This window comes from Melospiza melodia, chromosome 11, assembly GCF_035770615.1.
Source record: "Melospiza melodia melodia isolate bMelMel2 chromosome 11, bMelMel2.pri, whole genome shotgun sequence".
NCBI lineage: Eukaryota > Metazoa > Chordata > Aves > Passeriformes > Passerellidae > Melospiza > Melospiza melodia.
This window is the reverse complement of record NC_086204.1, coordinates 23386478-23402220: the sequence shown is the minus strand read 5'-3', so window position 1 is coordinate 23402220 and position 15743 is coordinate 23386478. Positions and strand designations below refer to the sequence as shown.

Here is a 15743-nt window from a genome sequence, read left to right as displayed (position 1 = left end):
ACGGGTTATTTTAAAATGAGCCTGGCAGCCTCTCAGTTTCTTTTCTAGAGAATATTATGCTGTGCAAATCTCCTTTAAGAACAGCCTGGAGTATAGCACGTACACATGTGGAGCCAGGAGAATGGCAGTCAGGGGATCAGCTGCTGATTGAGCAAGGAATCCTGAGAAATCCAGGCCAGAAATGTCTCCAACAGCAGGTGCACAATAGGTTTGTGTTTCCTACACCACTCCAAGTCACTTTCCTTTCACACGTGTGCCAAATGAATGATCACTGCACAACTATATGAACACAGTCATTTGATAAACATGTATAATCAAGAAAAGGTATCAATGCCACAGGCAAAGGTTTGATCTTCTCCTGTGCCTAAAAGGATCTTCAGGACTTCAGTTTTGATGGTGAAAACTGAACTTTTACACACATACCTGTGCATGTAGCCACGTGAAGTATTTAACTCTAATACATACTTACTTTATATAGATGGATATACTTGAAAAATATCCCTTGTGACAGATAACGGTAAGGCAAGCACTCATTAAGCCACAGAACAAAGTTTATTGGATCTCCTCAAATTCTTTATACAGTTTTGCTGCTAAATGGACAAACACATTCACATATTGCCTTTAATTTTTATTTCAATCGTAAGTCCATCTTGAAAGAAGTGGTAACACATTTAATGGCATCTTCAATAAATAAAATGACAAAAAAATCTAGTCCTTGCACAGACAGATTACAATCCACTCCAAATTCAATACTGCCAAAACATTGTTGGGAGTTTTTCTAAAACTTGCTTCAGAGGTTGGGGTCTTTTTGTTTCAGCACTTAAATACACAGAAAAGTGTATGATGAGAGAAAATTCTGAACAGAACTTGTAAAAAGCAGTAACTTAGAAGCAAGAGTTAATGAAATCTCTCTAATTGGATTAAAGAACCCAGTTGGAAGTATTTGAAAAACCCTGATTCTAACCTTCATATTAAAACATGCAGTTTTTCTGGATCCTATCCATGTCAGTATACTTATACAGGAAGAGTTAAATTCCAGGTTTTCTTCTTTTACTTTTTTTAATGAGAAATTCATAAAGTGAGAGCATTGGCCTCCCACACTAACAGGTTTTCTTCTTTTATTTTTTTAAACAAGAAATTCATAAAGTGGGAGCATTGGCCCCCCACACTCACAAAAGCAGTCATGGTCCATATATTCAGCAGTAGTAAACAGCTATTTGTGGCCATTCCATTGCCTGAACTCCTACCAGACTGGAAAAGCTACTGCAGTTTACCCTTGGTTCTGCACCCATCTCCTGCCCAGTCCAGGAGCCTCAACAACCTCAGCGAGGTGAGAATTCCTGAAAATACAAATCTGACTGCAAGATGAGGACCAATACATCTGATTCTAATTAAAAACTAAGCTTAATTTAAACCTTCTCCTAAATAGAGAAAGTAATGGCTAAAGAAAAGCTGAGCATCGAGATTTCCAAATTGCAATTCCGTGTAATTAGCATGTCACAAAGCAATTAGAGTGTCAGTTAATGTAGGAACAACCACTCTAGCACTAAAATCAGTTAACACTCTCATCTTCATGCCATCAGTGGAAGCTTAGGGCACAAAAGGAATGCATGGTTGGGCCCCTCCAGACCTATGCATACTATATAGGGGACAGGAAAGCTTAAACAAAAGACAAAATTGCACCACATCTGTGCAAAGCTTCAACCAGGTTGTTTCAACCAGTTCCCTGCTCACCCCAGCTCCTCCTGCTGACTGCACTTGGATTATTCAAGAGAACATGGGGAAGCAGGACTCTGTTTCAGGGAATTAAACTTTTTTTCAGCAATTATCTTCCCCTCAGCTGACCACATTGTAACAAAAAGTGCAATAACTTACAAACTTCTCAAACAAACAGCTATTAAAATTACACATTTTTAGGGAAACATATTCACTAGTTTAACCATAAAAATATTTCCCCAGGTAACAAACCTTAAAGCATTTGGTAACACAGTATTTCAATAATAATAAAGAAGAACCCTTCCACTTGTTACAAAAGACAGAACTGTCAGGTTTTGCCTACTGTATACTTTTTAAGAACTTTGCCATCTTGTGAAGACTATGCTGTAGTTAAGAACATAACTATCATTTAAGATAAATGAGTATTGAAATGTTAAACTGACTTTCTTAACCTTTTGCAAATTAAAACAAGGAAAAATCCAGGGTCATGTCATCCAAAAACCTGCAAGACAGTTTACATCCAGAGTCATAAGGAAGCACCACTTTTCATAAAGTACTTTGTATGTCTGATCCTGAAAAGCATATTTCATAGTTTTTTGACAACTGCTAAAACAGATTCTCACACTAACTGTAGCTTGACTTAGAGAATTCAGGTCTGGGGATATAAGGGAATTTGGGGCAAAATTATACTTAAAAAAAACCTGCTAAATTTGGTCCAAGAATCCAAAAAACCCAAGGTTTATGGGTCCTTCATTGATTAATGCTGCTGTTCAGTTGATCTTTAAAAAGAAAGTAGGTGTACTTTCTTTTTATATGAGGGAAGCAATAAGGAAGAAGGACTGCCCACGACAGGCACAGAACTGTGACAGAATAAACAGTTTGTTCAGAAAGATGTATTAACTGTGTTTCTGCCATGTGAGTAACTGAACTTGCACTAATGGAGAACCCTGAAACTTGTATACTATAGCCACAAGAAATGATTTCCTATTTAAAAAACAGATCCATTTCTAATCAACTGTTTTACCAATCATCATTAGATATGTGAAAAAAAATAAAAAATCTTTTAAAATAATTACAAAGAGTGGACTGCAGTAGCAGCTATTCAAGCAAGATTCAAGCACAAGTTGAAATGGAGTTTCAAGCTGGGAATTAGCCTTCTTTGTCGAAAATTTGTACAACATTTTCAAAAACCTAAAAAGATAAAGAAGAATTTTATGAAGCATTCATCCAACAGTTACTCCAAGTTAAACCAACTTAAACAGTATTTGACAGTACTTTAAAAAATATATAGGGGTTTTTTAGAACATTCATTAGTAATTCTTTAACAGTGAGACTAGCATCAATTTTGGGAAGCAGACAGAAGAGCAACACTACTTGAGAAGGGCAAAAGCTCATGAAAATGTAAAAGGCAAGACCCTGTTAAACACAGAAACACTGGAAATGTGTTAGGCCAGTTCACACTCAAGCAGAACAGATCAATTTCCTCAAGTTATTCACATCTTACTTGGTCCTTCAAGAGTCAAATCAAGAGCTCCACAACATCCCTGAGTAATAACATCAGTGCTTAATGAGCAGGCTAATCACACACACACACATCAGAAGAATGCCAGAAATATGCACCCTGCCACCCTGTCATCCCCATATTTTGGCATATATATACTTACTTCATCAACAGATTTAGAGGCATCCACTTTTCTGACTTTTCCCATTCTCTCATACAAATCTATGATAGGCTTGGTAGACTGCAGATATGTATGAATTCTAAGAGAAAGCACAGGGAGAATAAAACCACATTACAAAGAAAAGTATCAAGAGCAGGGACCAGAAAAGCTTTTAGGACTGTACCTCTTCTCCAGGCTCTCCCGGTTATCGTCGCTCCTCCCGCTGCTCTTGCCTCTCTCGAGACAGCGGCCGATACAGATCTACAAAAAAACACCACAAGCATGACTGCAGCCAGGAGCACCAGCTGCCATCCTGAGAGCAGGAACTAACAAATGTCCTGCAAATCTAAACTGGCCTGGCACACAAAATACAGCCCAGAACTGGTGGATGTAACCAGAGGTCACATAGGAAGTGTCTTCTAGAGAAGGATGATCCACAATCCAGTTTATGAAAATGGGATTGGGGTCAGAGGAAGTAAAAGCAGCATCAGGTTCTGTGATTTGACTGAATCCCCAGCCTGAGACATAAAAAAAGAAAATTAACTGATTTTCAAGGCTGTGTTCAAGCTTTCTGAAAAGCAGCATGTCAAATGGGACTATTAATATATGTCTGCACTAAAGGAAAGTCACTGTATGTTCTCTCAAGAATTTTGTAAGGCAAACTGAAAATAATAAGTTACTGTCAGTTAAAATGTTCTTACCTGACACTGCTATAATGAAGACTTCAAAATCTTAGTAAAAAATAAAGAACTAACCATAGCTAGAAATGTCCCAATGAATTAAGTTTTTTAAACCTTTAGCTAAATAAGCAAAGCTGACACATGTGCACTCCATGAGTACTTTTATCCTACTCATGCAAGAGGACAACGGTTAAAAATTATTTTCCCTGCACAGTACAATCATAGTAAAGATCATTTAGGCATTGTGTATTTTTAGATCTAGTAAAAAATTAGAATCACAAAATTAATGCCCCAGCAAGTGAAAAAATTAATTTAGTCTTATTTAACGTTTTAACAGAAAAATCGTAATCCCTCATGTGCTCTTTAAGATTACAAAATGATTGCAAATAAGTTAAAAAAAAAAAACAAAAAACCAAAAAAACCAAAAAAACCACCAAAATCTCAGGAAGCTGGGCAAAGGGGCAACAGGAAAAAAGTCAGCTTACGGTGCTGGGATACTCATATCAGTTTTTATGTTCAAGGGCACTGACAAATTAAGAAGACAGCACATCACGGCACTTGTTAAATGAATGCAATGCATCACTGTCAAAATGCCCTTGTAATTTAATGACTTGCTGAATAAAATGTTGATTACTGACTATCCCATAGCACAGCTCATAAGTATGAAAATAAAGATTGCTGCTGCACTTCAGAATTAAAGCAGACATTGCACCAAGGTAATTTTGGACTAAACAACAAATTACTAAGAGTATATAGAGTAATATTTTCTGAAAAGTAACCAAATAATTTTGTAAAATGTATTTAAAGTTTTGATAAATTTTCTTTAAGAATGGAATTGCCTGGAGTACCTCCCCAATATAATTTATTCCTATATGATTATACCAATTGTCATTAGCTGTCTATTTCAATAAACAGGCAGCTTTTCATCGGCTAAAACAAGTTGCCAAAAAATCCTTCAAACACCCAGGCCAAGTTTTCCTTCTACTCTTACATTAGTCCATTCTCCCTGTCAGAGTTTAATTGTTCTTCTTGAATGATTCCCACAATATTGCAAGAAAGGAAGTTACAGAATTACACACTTCATTACCTCATTGTCACAATCAAAAAAGAGAACAAAGGAGACATCCGCTTTTCCATCCATAGTCTTATTCCAGCCTTGAAGATTATCTTCATTCCTGGGAAATCCATCAATCAAAAACTTGTTCTTCTGAGAATTGGCAGCCATTGTTTGATCCATGGCCTGATAAAAGATAATTCAATTCACAATCTCCTGCACATATGCTGATTTATCTACTTATTAATTTACCCCCAAGATGTTGACATGGTAAGTTGAGAAGCATTCATTTTAGGATTATTGCAGATTTACAAAATGTGCTTTTTGTTTCACTTTCAATGCATACTGGTTAATTCACTGATGCACCAACAGAACTATTGTTCAAATTGAATCAATTCTTTCACAAAGCTCAAAAATCTCATAACAAACAAATCTCGTAATAAATCCCAGCTTTAAAGCTTATTTTTTACAAGATACTGGGAAGTGTCTTTATACAATAAGACATCAGAATATCCCTGATCTAAAGTTAATTTGAAGGGAAAAGCTCCAGATAAATTTAGTGCCATGAACAGCAGCCTTTTTTTGACTTAAAGTAGATACTCCCATTGTTTTCATGGGAAAAACATCCAATAGAGGCTGGAGCTTCTCCTTTCACAAGAACATCAGTAGGTGTTCTTCTCTTTCACCTGACTATCTATTTTGACAAAACTTACAAATCTTAGTGTCTTTAAGGCCTCTGACCTCCAATCAAATATGACTGAATAGACCAAGAGGTGCAAAAGCTAGTGCAGGGAAATAAGAAATACAGGTTCACTGCTTTTCCTAGAGCTACTAACAAATAAAGGAAAAATAAAAATAACCCATTTTCACAGATCCCCAGAGAGGTCATCAGCTCTCCAGCAGTCAGAAAGAAACACAAGTGATTGCTGAGAGAAGCAACTCCGTGTCTGCCCATTCATACTGCTCACACTGGAGGAAAAGCAGTTCTGCCAGAACACAGCCACTGCTTTGTTGCTTACTCTGCAGGAGTGACCCTGCAAGGAAATAGCCTTTTCCTTACCCTCTTCAGCAAGCTGATTGTTATTTCAACTGGCACAATCTCCCCCTCTTTAATGTAGTTCTCAATGAGTTCTCCATACTGGGAGCCCGGCCTTTTCCGCTCGTCCCGGAGCAGGTCACCGGCAGAAAGGTGAGTGTAGCCGTATTTCTGCAACAGCAAAGCAAACACAGGCTCCCTTCAGACAGAGCATTTGTGCAAACCCAACACCAGCCAGCAGTGCCAGCCCTGTTTATCCTTGCTTTGCAGCAGAACAACCCAGTGAACAGCATCTTGCTAGTGACAGATCTGTTCCATCTTCAGTGTGCAATCTGATAGTAGAGCACGCTCTGCACACAACACACACAGTAACAATCAGAGTCATTAAGGATGGAAAAGACCTCCAAGATCATCAAGTCCAGCCTTTGACCAAACACCACAGTGACAACCACACCAAAGCTTTATGTTCTACATGCAGTAATTTTTTGACTGTTTCCATGAATGGTGACTCCACCACCTCCCTGTTCCAGTGTCTGACAACCATATCAGTGAGGAAATTCTTCCAGATGTCCAACCTGAACCTCCCCTGCTGCACCTTGAGGCCATTTCCTCTTGTCCTGTTGCTGGCTGCCTGGGAGAAGAGGCTGACTCTTAATACAAATTCCTTTCAGGGAGTTGTGAATGACAGGGTTTCCCCCAAGCCTCCTTTTCTGCAGGCTAAAACCCCCAGCTCCCTCAGCTGCTGCTCACAGGACTCACTCTCCAACCCTTCACCAGCTCCATTACCCTTCTCTGGACACACTCCAGCACCCCAATGTCTTTTTGAGGTGAGGGCCCCAGAACTGGGCATCCTTGGGTAAAATGCTCAACAGGGCTTTGGTCAGGTATTTCTGTATACCATTTTCAAGAGCAATTTTGTTATGTTTAGAAACAAGACAAGACAAGAATTTTGTTTAATTACCTACTGAAAGAAAACACATAGGGTGACTGCAGGTCTTTTGGAGCTGGAGGAATGTCCCAAGTACAGGCTAAATCAGAAATCCCTGTGTTCATGTTGTGGTTCTAGCATCAGCTTCCTCCCCTACCGTGGTGAAATTACCTATAACACAGCAGCTGCACAAACAGTCCCCCTGCCCCTGCGACCTCCTTCCCTGGGATGACCACGGAGAGCAGCCCTTGGGGAAAAGCAGTGACTTCTCCTGAGGATGACGTGGTAGATGAAAGTCAGTAGCTACACTGGTTCCACCCTCTGCCACACCACACAGAGGAAACAGAGAGGTCAGATTCAGATCCATCAATATGATAGCATTGCTCCTTCACCTCAAACTGCAGCTGAAATTGTCACTTATGAAAAATACTGATGGAAGTATTTATTAGACATGAATTTCTCAGGCATTTATCATTGTAAATAGATACCTAGTGCAAGCAAACAAATACATTCCTACCAAAGAGAAATGCATGGTTATAAATAATCATTTTCTCAGCTCGTTTAACACTGCAAGAAAACTAACAAAGTGCACTATGCTCCTTGACCAAATATAAGTCCATCAAAACAGGCAATAAATACATCTCCTTGGTATTACCTAAGCTAGTTCTACATCCAAAACAGCACACACATACATTCTCATCTGGAAGTTTTTACACAAAACAAAAGCAGCAGCAAAAAACTTCAGGGTTATCAGTTTGGCTGCAGCAACATCCAAAGCAAATTTCAAACAAGGTGTCTGAGAGGCATAATAATGTGACTACACACTTGGAGAGGCTGTGAACTTTGGATTTAAAAACTTGGCTACTGAACTAAGTACAACAGAAATATTACACAACCCACTAAGTGACTTTAAAACATTTCAGTTGCTTTCCAATTTCACCCACAAAAGCATGGAAAGTTAGTTCTGCCATAGTCATAATTTAAGAAGGGATATAATTACTTAAATCTCCAAAACTGTACACAGTTGGCAAAAAACAGAAGCAAGATTTTGCTGTAAGTAAGTGTGAAGGAAAAGCTTCAGAGACATCCTCTGTAAGCTCACTGTACTCTTGCTTTAATGTACATTGCATTTGGATATGCCTAACTAATTGCAAATCTAAATATTTATAACCTACAGAAGCCATAAACCAGAATAAATTGTTCCTTATAAGCAAGAAACATTACTCTGCTGAATGCTAAATTAACATGCAGTTCTTCTTGCTAAAGTTATAGAATGATGATTTTTTTAACATCAGGTTTCTACAAAGAAGAAAACAGGAGGAAAATATAATCCCTTAGGTTTTAGAGGATTACCAAACCATTTAATTTTCCTTGGCATTTTTCTTTTCATGCATGAAAACAAAATTGAGTCAGAATTTTTTCTGAATTCTCCATCTTTTGCAAGAGCAAACTAAAGTAGTTTTTAACAGCTGAACTGGAAAGCAAAGACAGAAGTGTTTAGAAGTGCTTTTGTACAAATAGACTTGTTTGAGATAATAATAAATTATATTCAAGACTAACCCTCAGAATGGCTTAACCAGGCTGTAAGAAAAACAAACCTCTCCTTCAGGGGCAAAACATCTATTTGTGAACTGTGCTGAGCCAAGAGCCAAAGAAAACACATGGGTTTAAACAATGCAAACAAGGGGGGAGAATGGCTTGGCTGCTGCTGCAGAGATGTGGAGCTCCTGCTACCCTTGCCAGCTTTAATCAAGATGTTCAGGGCACAAAGTTTTCTTTCATTTTAGGTCATAGAAACCCTCAGCAAGCGTCCTGAGCTGCAGCAAATCATTGCAGCGCCAAGGGCTTGCAGAAGAGACTGTGATGTAACAGCACAAAACATGGGTCAAACACTCAGGTCTGGACAAGCTCTGCCTTGTGGCAGCAGGACTTCCAGCAGTGCCAAGCACATCCCGATGCAATCCCCAGAATGTGACTTATTGCCACTCCTGCACTCTCTTCTGCAATCAAACAGGGGGCAGGACTGTGGCTGCCAAATAATGAAAAAGCAGTTTCCCAAGCTCTTACTAGGCACATAATGTCAGACTGAAAGGATGACTTAAAAAAAAAAAAAAAAAAAAGAGGTCAAAAAACAATTTCCAAATACTAGGATGCCAAGCACTTAAAATCTGGAGAGATTTTGGTATTACACAGAAGAAAAAGGAAAATACAGAATTAACTATTCTAAAATGTATTTTAGAGATAATGCTTTCTGCTATGCTGTCAGACTGGTGTGATCTAGAAGAAGAAAAAAAGATTAAATTGGTAAGTTACTATTACACAAGTTCTCATTACTACACAAGAAGTGCAAGCTCTTGGTGCTGCGATGATTTGCTCCAATTCAGGACACTTGCTGAGGGTTTCTCTCATCTCAAATAAAAGAAAATTTTGTGCCCTAAACACCTTGACTAAAACTGGCAAGAGTAGTGTGAGCATCACATCTATTTATTACACAAGTTCTCATTGTTTTCAAAATTAATTTTTTGAAGTATGGGTCTCCAAATATTACTTACAAAAATCAACTGTGAATGAAAAAGTGCCGCCTTCAACACCACTCAAGACATTCACCCATTTTGCTTTAAAAAAATAAATCATAAAAATAATTTTTAAAAATTCCAGTGAAATGGAAAGGTGAGCTCAAGTTTCAATCAATCCCATCAGAGCAGCAGTGGATAGAGCAGAGCAGATCAGAATAGCACTTGCTGTCTGCCTCTGCCTGGTCAGTCACAGCAGGACAAACTGGGTCACACAAGCTGTGAGCTCCACATCTCCAAATTCCAGCCCGAGATTGCAGCCTCTCCGGGCTGCCCTTCCCTGCCCTGTCCTCCAGCCCTTCCAGCTTCCTTCTGCCAGCCGATTTGCAACTTTCACTCTGCAGACAGAACAGGCTTTGTTTTCAGTAAGTACAACAAACAGATGCATAGAAATGGAAACGCGTGAGTCACATCGGGCTGGAAGCAGGCGGAGCGTGCCCAGCAGGGTCGGCAGTCAGGAGGGATCAGGGGTGAGCAGCAGCTGACGCTGGGACTCCTTCACAGCCCCTTCTGAGGGACACGGGCTTTATTTCTGATTCAGCCCTGGTGGTCCTGCAACAAATCTCCCCACTAAACACACAGCTTGAGACTTCCTTAAGAGAGCAGAAGCCAAGGAGCAAGAGAAACACAAATTACTGCTTTGACCTTGACTCCTATCTTGGCTTATCATTGTTAGTTTGAAAATGAAAGTCACAGGGCTTAAGATTTAAACAAATAAAATACAAACTTTTATTGCCCTGGTTCTGACCTGTCATATCTTGGGCAACCTTAATAAACAACCAAAATCTCTTACATACACCATTTGAGAACTAGTAAAAATAAAAACAGAACTGTGCAAAGCCTGCAGCCTTCAGGGTTTTTTTAGCCTAGAAAGCTTTTGTCTGTCCTACTAGCACATGAAATTAAATCTTTGCGGTACAGGTTACAATGAAGTAATAGACTTTCTGTCTGCTTATTCCAATTTAAAAATTTGAAGAAATTTTCTTACTTTGAAATATGTTATTGTCTCTGGGAAACAAAACGAAACAAAACCCCAGATTAACAAACCAAAACACACAATGGAGATCCCACAGTGCCTCCAAGGAAGAGGGGGCAAACAGAGCACCCCAGGTGCTTCAGGAGCACTGACTCAATACAAGGCACCCAGTATGTTCAGGAAAGTCCAAAGTTTAATACCTAGTGTTCTGCAAAATGGAAATGTTCAGGGATAATTCTTCAGGGGGTAGATTTAAACACTCACCATGTTTTTTTTAAAAAAGCTCCAAAGTTCAGAAATATAAATTTATATTCTAAAAATCAACTATGAGAACTTAAGGCTAAGTAGAATACCAATACATGACATTCATTAAAGAGATTTCAGAAGCTGAGTTTAAAACAAACAATTTAAACCCTGTTTTTACTTCAAGGAAGTTAACACTGTATCTCAGCAGACTTCTAGAAGACAATTAACACATGACAGCAAAACCTAAATCCTCTGCTACTTTCAGAGGAGCATTTCTGATACAATGAATACTTCTTTGCATTGTTTCCTTCACCCTAGGGAATCTCCTTATCATATATCCCAAAGCAACTTAACAGCTTTTTCCATTTGGATATCAACTTACGCTCTTATAAAACCGAGAAGGCTAAGCATCCCACTTTGTGGAATTAATTTTAGATTTAACCACAAACATACAGGATAGGGCTGTGGTAGAGGTGAATTATATTTTAGGTACACAGAGAGCAATGCCTTGCATAGCCCAAATCTCTACAGATCACCTTGCCAAAACAAACAGACAAAAAAGTACAACTCAAATCTTGCTTGGAATAAAGACAAATGATTTCGTTATTATTCTTCCCACAACCAAAGAGCTTTACATCCCAAGCAGAGGTTGTAAGGATTTAAAATTTAAGCACAAGAAAGCATATTTTGTGCAGATTTGCTGAAAGCATTTTTTTTTCCTTGACTTTACCGTAGTGATTTTATACGCAAAGTTCAGAAGTCAGCAATAAAGCACATTCCATTATCTCACAGTCACAGAGGAGACACTGTGGAAAGCATGAAGGTTACTGCAAGAACCTGCATTCAAATGACATCACTCAACTATAGCTCAAATATTCTGCCTCACGTGAGAGCTACGCAACAGTCCCAGATGATGGCAAGCTCCACCTAACAAAGCTGTGGGAGGTTTCAGGAGTTAATCTGCAGGGCTGCAAGGGAGAGGATAAGAACTTAAGAGGGAATTCTGCTTCATCCCTCCCTAAATAGGAGGAACTGCTCCAGAACAGCAGCAGTTCTGCTGATTTGCATTTCCCTGACAATTCTGTGTCTGTGGAACACACAGGAGTCGAGTCTTCCCTCCGTATCGGAGAAAACCAGTCTGGTTCAGCTGTCTCATCCAACCTTATCTGTGGAGATAAAGAATCCTAATCACTCACCCACTGTTCCCTTTCTTACACTGTGTCAATACCCATTTCCACCTGTTATTAGGTCTTCCCTCAAATCATTTCTCCATTTGTGTCCAAATTTGGCATGCACACGTGCCTTATCCACATTTAGGGATTCCAGCAAACACATATTGAGCAGTTATGATTTACACTAGTATTTAACAAATACATATTTCACCTACAACATGGGATACCCATCTCCCTTTTTTGGGAATGTAAAGCACAGTCTGCAAAAAAATTACGAAACTTCTTTGAGAAATTGTTCCCAGGTACTAAGTACATAATATCCCCTTTACTGTACAAAACACAGACACCCTTGGTTTTTAATAAAAATAGTTTGATGTTAAATTCATACAAGAGCTCACCTCAGCCAAATGAGACTTCTTCCACATGTGATGTGCTCTGTCCCAAATCTCCAGTATGAATAGCAACCAAGACATATTTATAGCTCATACTGACTTTTTGTTCAGCACAACCTTCAAGCTCTACAGTAAGATACTGGGTCAGATTCATTCCAAATGTAAACTAATATTATTCCATCCATTTACAACAAGGATGAATGAGGTTTATTATTACTCAGCTACAGCCCCCTTTTCTCTATGGCAAACTGCCAACAGGGCTTCAAACACAAATAAAAACACACTTTCAACCTAAAGGCAGCACTGACTGCACACAGGCTGCTCACTTGCCTGCAGCAGAGCTCTCTGGGGGCTGCCAGGGGCCATGGTGAGGATCTGTGCTTAGAAAAGCTCCTGCTCTCCAGTACCTCTGCTGTGTTTCACCCACACTTCCCTGCTCATGTGCCCTTTTCTTAAAGCTTTCCAGCACACCCGCACCAGTCCAACTGTTCTTTAAACTACCTCAGACCCTCTGTGCCTCCCAGTTTAGCCAGCGACTCTCCTGGAGGTGTCTGAGCCAGCAGGAAGGTTGTTCTTTGTATTCAACAGGTCTGAGTGCTCTCTACTGTCAGCTCACTGACTTCAATAAACTTCTTTCCATGTAGTGAACAGGATTAGCAGAATTAAAGCAAATTTGCATTTCGAATTTGGATTTCCCTTTCCAGGCTTAGAGAAGAAAATAAATACTGCGTAAGCAAGGTTTTTCTTTTTTTTTTCCTTTCTAGCTGGAAATACTATTTGAATAGCAATGGCTCATTTGAACTCCTCCTAATAAAATGGTCTTTATCCAATTATATCAGCCTATCCAGCCATAGGCATTTATCCTTCTAAACACAGGGCCAGCAGCCACACAAGGTACTTCAGCCCCGAGGCCACACTGATGGTTTGCTGAAAGCCATTAATGACAGCCTACAAGGTTCCCCTATAGTTTAAGCTCATTTATTTTCTACGTGCCAGGGGCTGAATTTGACCTTACCAAAAAGGCTTTATGAGCACTGTGAACCTTCCATGCCACAATTTAATTTAATGAATATGCTGCTTTGAACGCAAGTCTGTAATTTGAGGTTTAAATCCTTCAGAACTAAAGTCATAACAGCATTTTTTAGTCTGGACCAAATTCACTTAACTTAGTCATACAAGTCTGAAGTCTAGGATGTAGCAGCAGCATGGATAAACTGTAACAGCACTCCCAGAACAGAGGACACACACAACGCGGCTGTTCCAGGAGTTTTGGGGTTCTTTCCCACCAACAAATTCAGGAACATGGCCATCACCACAGTTCTTAGCCATATCTTTCAATGAGGGTATGCATAAGCTTTGATCCTATATGGCTTTTAATAGGAAAAGTATATGCAACTGCTCAGTAAAAAAAAGGGGGAAAAAAAGATAAAAGAGCTGTTTCAAATCCAACATACACACATGTTTGGAAGCATTCATCCCTAACTACTTCCGTAATTATCCACCTGGACACACTGTAATTATCCCTGCGGTTTTTGGTGTTTAAAAGGACAGTACTACAGCATGTATCATCCACCGTTCTTTCTTACATATTTGTTGTCTCAAAAGGCTGGAAAAAATGTATTTGGAAAACTGAAAATTTGCAAGTTTAGTCAAATTATACTATCAGTCTTAGGCTCTTTAAAAAGAAGGAACAAGATGAACAATCTATGGGATCAGGATTTCCTTTGACCTCTATCACATTGTGTCACAGAAAAAAAAAATAAATTTGTTCTATTTTTAACATATTACTTCCTCAACTTACTGAGATGGCACTGGGCAAAAAAGCCAACACCCTGCAATGCCTGCTGTGCCAGCTGTAACATTTATGGGACAGGCCTCGGGGGACGCGGACCTTGATCCATTTGAAGCACACGTATCCCAGTGGCTGTCAGACACCTCACCCACCTCCTCTGCCAGGCCCCAGCTCCGACGTGGCCGTGCAGACGTGTACGGAGCCTCCCACTCGGGCTGGGCTGCGGGACCGGCCCGGCAGGGCAGCGCCGCCCGGGCGCCGCGAATCCTGCCGGGCCGCCGGGCTGCCCCCGGCCCCGGCACAACCGGAGCGGGCTCCGGACCACCGAGGGTGGATGCAAAACCCCAATGGTGTCCCCGGGGTGGATGTAAAACCCCAGTGGTGTCCCCAGGGTGGATGCCGGCACAGGAACCACTCGCAGTGTGTGGCCCCGCGGGGCTGAGGGAAAACGCAGGAGAAGGGAAAGGGCCAGGCGGCCTGACAGGGGTGGAAGGGGAACCGAGGGGCTAGACTGAGGGCTGCCCCATCACTTCACCCACTAAAGGGGAGATGTGAGTCAGTTATTTGTATTTATCGCCTAGAAGGAGCAAAGAATAGATGGAGACTCGACAAGAGACCAGATCGAAAGGCAGACAGTGGTCCCGCCACCCCCGTCTGTGTAACACGACCCACAGACGACCGCCCCAAATAGGGTCCCGGGCCCCACAGGGGGATCCTACAACTCCCAGGGCCCCCGCGGCCGGGGTGCCGCACCCCCTGCACCTCACCTCCACGATACGAGCGCACTGCGTCCCCTTGCCCGCCCCGGGCCCGCCGAGGACGAAGACGACGACGGGTTTCATGAGGAGAAGGAGGCGGCGGCGTTGCAGCAGCAGGACAGCGGCGGCGGGGCGGCGGCCGTGGGGCGGCCGATAGGGAGGGAGGTCGGGCGGGGAGCGGCGGGGCCGAGGCCGGGACTGTGACCGGGGCTGTGACTGAGGCACCGCTGCCGCCGCGCTGTCCCCGCGGAGGGAAAGTGCTTCCGGGTCCGGGCGGGGCGGGGCGGGCACGTGGGCGCGGGGCTGGCGGCGGCGGCTCTGAGGGGACTCACGGTCTCAGGCCCTGACTGTGGAAGGCGGAGGCCGGCGCGGCGCTCCAGCGGGACCGGGAGTGTCGGTTCATTGTTGGCCCCGCCACAGCCCTTTCCGGCATGGCATGGCCCGGCCCGGCATCAGCGGCGGCGCCCCCGCTGCCATGGCAACGCCGCCGCATCGCCGCACTGCGCCTGCGCACTCCCCGCCCCCTGGCATTTTTAAACCCCCTGCGCGCGCGCTGGCGGTTGGTTTCCCCGGGGCGCGCCCTGATTGGCCGAGCCAGCCGTTCCCCGCCGCGAGCCGATTGGGCTGCGTCAGGCAGCGGGGGCGGGTTCAACTCTCTGATTGGCCGGCGGGGGCAGGGGCCGGCCGGGGCCGCAGAAGGCGCCGGGGCGAGCGGGACGCGGCGGGAGCGGCTGCGCTGGGATTGGAGCTGCGGCCGCT

The 15743-nt window shown here is 42.1% G+C and overlaps 1 protein-coding gene across 1 annotated transcript; it reads right to left on the bottom strand.

Annotated features, from left to right (window-relative positions):
- Positions 1–533: 533 nt before the first annotated feature.
- Positions 534–15220, bottom strand: CMPK1 (cytidine/uridine monophosphate kinase 1). The gene is made up of 6 exons (XM_063166063.1): positions 14994–15220; positions 6172–6318; positions 5145–5297; positions 3562–3638; positions 3381–3477; positions 534–2907 (listed from the first exon to the last, which is right to left on the bottom strand). Exons 1-6 carry the CDS (start codon positions 15066–15068, stop codon positions 2866–2868), a joined length of 591 nt encoding a protein of 196 aa, XP_063022133.1. The 5' UTR covers positions 15069–15220; the 3' UTR covers positions 534–2865.
- Positions 15221–15743: the final 523 nt, after the last annotated feature.

What these genes read in the sequence shown, in the direction of transcription:
- CMPK1 (XM_063166063.1), bottom strand. Translation starts at nt 15,068, where the DNA reads ATGAAACCCGTCGTCGTCTTCGTCCTCGGCGGGCCCGGGGCGGGCAAG. An exon ending in TTTTTGATTGTGACAATGAG is followed by an intron (nt 3,639 to 5,144) that starts GTAATGAAGTGT and finishes GTTTTTTTGTAG; the next exon opens with ATCTGTATCGGCCGCTGTCT. An exon ending in CCTCTAAATCTGTTGATGAA is followed by an intron (nt 2,908 to 3,380) that starts GTAAGTATATAT and finishes TTATCTTTTTAG; the next exon opens with GTTTTTGAAAATGTTGTACA.